The 4,197-nt window shown below is 38.8% G+C and overlaps 1 protein-coding gene across 1 annotated transcript; it reads right to left on the reverse strand.

Annotated features, from left to right (window-relative positions):
• Window positions 1–258: 258 nt before the first annotated feature.
• Window positions 259–3,625, reverse strand: LOC130080167 (pancreatic secretory granule membrane major glycoprotein GP2-like; the record flags this gene model as incomplete). Its single annotated transcript, XM_056245464.1, has 6 exons — window positions 259–362; window positions 577–679; window positions 947–1,064; window positions 2,895–3,140; window positions 3,231–3,385; window positions 3,500–3,625. Coding segments are annotated over 6 exons (852 nt in total), but the record flags the coding sequence as incomplete, so codon positions are not given.
• Window positions 3,626–4,197: the final 572 nt, after the last annotated feature.

The raw sequence follows: 4,197 nt of genomic DNA on the forward strand, positions 1-4,197 counted from the left end.
GGGAAACTGGTTTGCCACCAACCATACAGCCATCAAACACGATACACAACTAACAGACAGATAAATAATTCTGCATTAGGAGACTAATAAACCCTGATTAGGAGACACAATTGTGTAGACTGTTTAATTTATAAAATTACCATTCTATAAGTCTATCAGTGTACTATATAACTATAAACTATTTTAATGTTGATTTTGGTTGAAGAAAGAGATTTAGACTAGATGTGTAAAAAAATGGTGATTCTTAGTGGAAATATTCTAGAAGAATATCAGGACACTCTTTAGAGAAATAAGTGATATAGTCAGAGAACCACACAGCCATGGAGCCTTGGATACTTGCACTTGGCGTGGCACCTGTGTATCTGTGAACAGAGAATATACACAGCAGTCAGTTGATTGGGCAAGCAGTGGTTCAATAGTGCTGATGTTTCAGTTAACAGCACTGAGAGATGTTTTACTGTTTGTATCATTCCTCTGCATCCACTGTGTTCCAGACCAGTGCAGAACTACAACACACTTGCTCATTAGATATTCAAATATGAACAATATATATATATTTTTTGTTTTATAAGTCACCTTTGTTACTGTCAGACCACATCAATGGACCCATAGATATGGAAGCACTGTCATGGAAGTCCACAGATCTGCCCTCTCTATGGTGGTGTTCAGAGTCACAGTGCTAAAATACAGATGAAAAAACAACCAAGTTGTGTCAACCAAGGGGTCAAGGTTTTGCTGGTTAGCATGGCCCCATAAGGCCCTCTACTGGTAGATGTTGTAACTAGTATATACAATTGGCATTTTTCTCCATTGACTGGAGCTCAAATGTATGGTTTTCTGTGTATTGACCTTTTACTTAAAGAAACTTGATAGATGTACAAATACCAACAACTATATCCATGTCCATAAGAAAAATCTGAAAATACTTATGAATTTATAAACTCACCACTGAGCAGTGATTGTCTGTCTGAAGGCAAAGGTGAATAGCGCAGTGCAGGTAAACCTTTGTGGAGTTTGCAGTGAAGATAAACATCTCAAAGGAGAAACGACTGGATGTGGGTCCACTGTATTGTCATCTGGATTGGGACACCTGAGCATTTTATACAGTAAAATAAAGATATTACTGACTGTACAAAAATAGTAAACAAGCAAAAAATGATTTACTACAATAGGTTTGTTAGGTTCAAGTGTTGTACAGTTTAAATATATGTAGATTTGGGATGACATGAGGGTCGTTTAGAGCGTTTGTTTCAGAACTGGGTGCGTTTTCTCCTTTAGTTTGATTCATTTAGGCATATATGAACACAGCAACTTTGCTCGGATCTGTACCAAAAAAAAAAAAACATGGTCTGAGATTGCCTGAAAGAGGTGCTCTCAGCCCACTTGTAACTGAACTCTGGAGTGGTACACTTGTGGTGAGAAAGCAATCCGACCTAACCAACCAACAAACTAAGTTGTGTCATAATTCATCATGGGAAATGCATTATGTAAAAAGCAGCAGTGTCTGATTCTGTGATTCAGCACATCACATCTGAAAAGCAAAGAGTGCCTCTTCATCTTAAAATGCTGTCAAATTGCTCCTTACTGAAACAGGTGTGTGACAGGGTAAGCCTGTGACTAGGCATGGACTGAACACTCAAACACACACGCACACCAGCGTCATATTAACACAGTCTGTTTGTCGGCACTGACAATCATGTATACATGGACTTGTGTAGCATTTGATGGTATTGTGTGTTTTAAGCCTGGTGTGTTGTGGTGTATCATGTCCTGTATATTGGTATTACCTGGTTTACGTGAGTTATATGGGGAATCAGTGGCTGTAACATCAGCACATATGACAACATAATAGGATTGTTGTCTTATGTATAGAAATAAATCATCCCACAACTATTATTTAGTTTATATGGTTTATTAAGTACAGAGGTAAAAATAATACAAATATACTTACTACATTTGACGAGTCGTTTGCCAAACCTGTTCAGTTAAAAATTAGTGATGGCAATTTCAAAACACTGCTTCATGAAGCTTTGAAGTCTTTACAAATCGTATGTTCCGAATCAATCGTTCGGAGCGTGTATCAAACTGCCAGAGTCACGTGATTTCAGTAAATGAGGCTCCATTATGTCATAACTGTTTCAAAACGTTTCAGAACACTTCGGAATTTCAATGGTTCACCGCTGGGGGCGATGATCTCTGTGTCAACCCATGAATCATGAGGATTCTTTGAGAACCATTGAACAAGTGTCTGTGGGTTTTTTTTTTTTTTTTTTGGGGGGGGGGGGGGGGGGGGGGGGGTGGGGGTGGGGGGGGGGGAGTCAGGCTTATAAAACAGCTCCAGGTAATCTAGTACTGAAGGGAAGTGCTGGTTGCGTCAGATTCTGTCTTGTTGATGTAGTTTATTTGACCATGTCTTTGGTGCAGTTTGTGTTTTGTTGCATTTAAGTTTTGTTTTTGTGTTTTTTTCCCACAATTATTGGGTGACTGTCATCGTGTGGCCAATAAAAAGCACTCTTGAACCTGACCAACGGCTTCCTCTGTCACTTGGGGCCTCCACTAGTGACATGTCCGCTACTGCTATCGTAACAAGGTGCAATGCAAAAATGCCTTGATTCCCACTCGGGATACATTTGTGTACTTTGAACAATAAGAGGACAGTTTCACTCGCATGTGACTTTTTGGTATGCTTTGAAATGTTGCCTTGTTACAATGTTGCAGTTTCTTCTTGGTTCGGCTTGCTTTCACAAGTCTCTGTTTTTGGACAAAGCAACGATCTACAAGTCTGAAAAAAGTCCTTAAAAGTAATGAATAGCATTGTTTGTTTTTAAATACAAATCATAAGTGCTAAGGAAGACAAATAATAAAAAAGAAAAGAAAAAAGAAAAAGAACTTGCTTGTCAACGATGAGGTCCCAGCGGACAGAGTAATGAGGATCATTCACAGGTGTAGCCCAACATTTGTCAATCACTGAGGCAAACTGACGGCTGTCAACTCCATCAACACGAACTTCCACAAAAATACGGCTGTCCAGCTCCGCGTTCACACTACCAGTGAAGGGATGGGTGAATTCAGCATCCTGATAGGGAATCATCCTGACCTGATATGTCCCTTGACCAGCAGGAAGGATCCTGTGCAGAACGCTGTTGAAATAATTTTACAAGAGATGTCTCAACTACAAATAAGAATATTTTAAATAGTTAGTCAGTAAGTTGGCTGAATTAAGTGCATACCTCTCCAGAGGGTTGATGTCCATGGAGAGTGTTTGGGTTTGTAAGTACACACAGCTGAAAAAAAGCTTCAGAATTCTCTTCCTGCTGATGAGATGTCCAACTGTGTCTGGCTCTCCCACAATAAAGTTCTCATAGATGAAGTGGGTGCCATTGGCCTGTAGGCACATATTATTTGAACATTTGTACATTAAAGGACTTTTTAAAGAATTATAAAAGAATTGCAAAAAGGATTTGTTGTTCTTTTGATCATTTGAGCATGTATGCAATACCACAAGACTTGTCCCACAGATGTGGTCATTGTTGTCAAAATAGAACTCCACTCTGCCATTCCGGACTGTTCCTCTGCACTTGGGGTCATTGAGGTGTAAGATGTCAGAAGGAAAACCAGCCTCAAAAAGCTGGCAGCGAGACAGAGACATGGAGCCAGAGCTGCGTTCACAGGTTTCAGAGAAATCTGAGAGAGAAAAATATTCAAGAGAATGTCAACAATGATAAAAAACAAAAATGTAATTTTTGAAAAAATGTTTGAAATGCTGAATGAGTCCAACCAAAGGATCCACGCTGAGAACTGTGATGGTTGTCCTTGCAGAAACAGCCATAAACACCATGTTTCTCTTCACAGCGTTCATCCTCAGTGCAGCTGAGCTCAGAACAGCGGTCTGACAAACAGAGGAGAACCACAGGATTTATGACAATAACTAATAAAACACATATTTGAAGATAACATATTCCTTTATTAAATATAGTAATCATTGCTATAAAATATTTAACATTAAGACTTTTTAGTTTTCACTGGTCCAACTATAAAGATATGTTAGTGGATAAAATGGATAAAACAGACGTGTGACAATTTATTAGCTATACCATCACTGATGTCAGTTCACTTTCCAACATCTTTGCAATATTTTTTATTTTTAGGTAACACTTTAGTTTACGACTTCTGACAACGACTTCTGATGTAAATAGG

This window comes from Rhinichthys klamathensis, unplaced genomic scaffold, assembly GCF_029890125.1.
Source record: "Rhinichthys klamathensis goyatoka isolate OS25496 unplaced genomic scaffold, OSU_Roscu_1.1 h1tg000030l_1, whole genome shotgun sequence".
NCBI classification, from domain to species: Eukaryota; Metazoa; Chordata; class Actinopteri; order Cypriniformes; family Leuciscidae; genus Rhinichthys; species Rhinichthys klamathensis.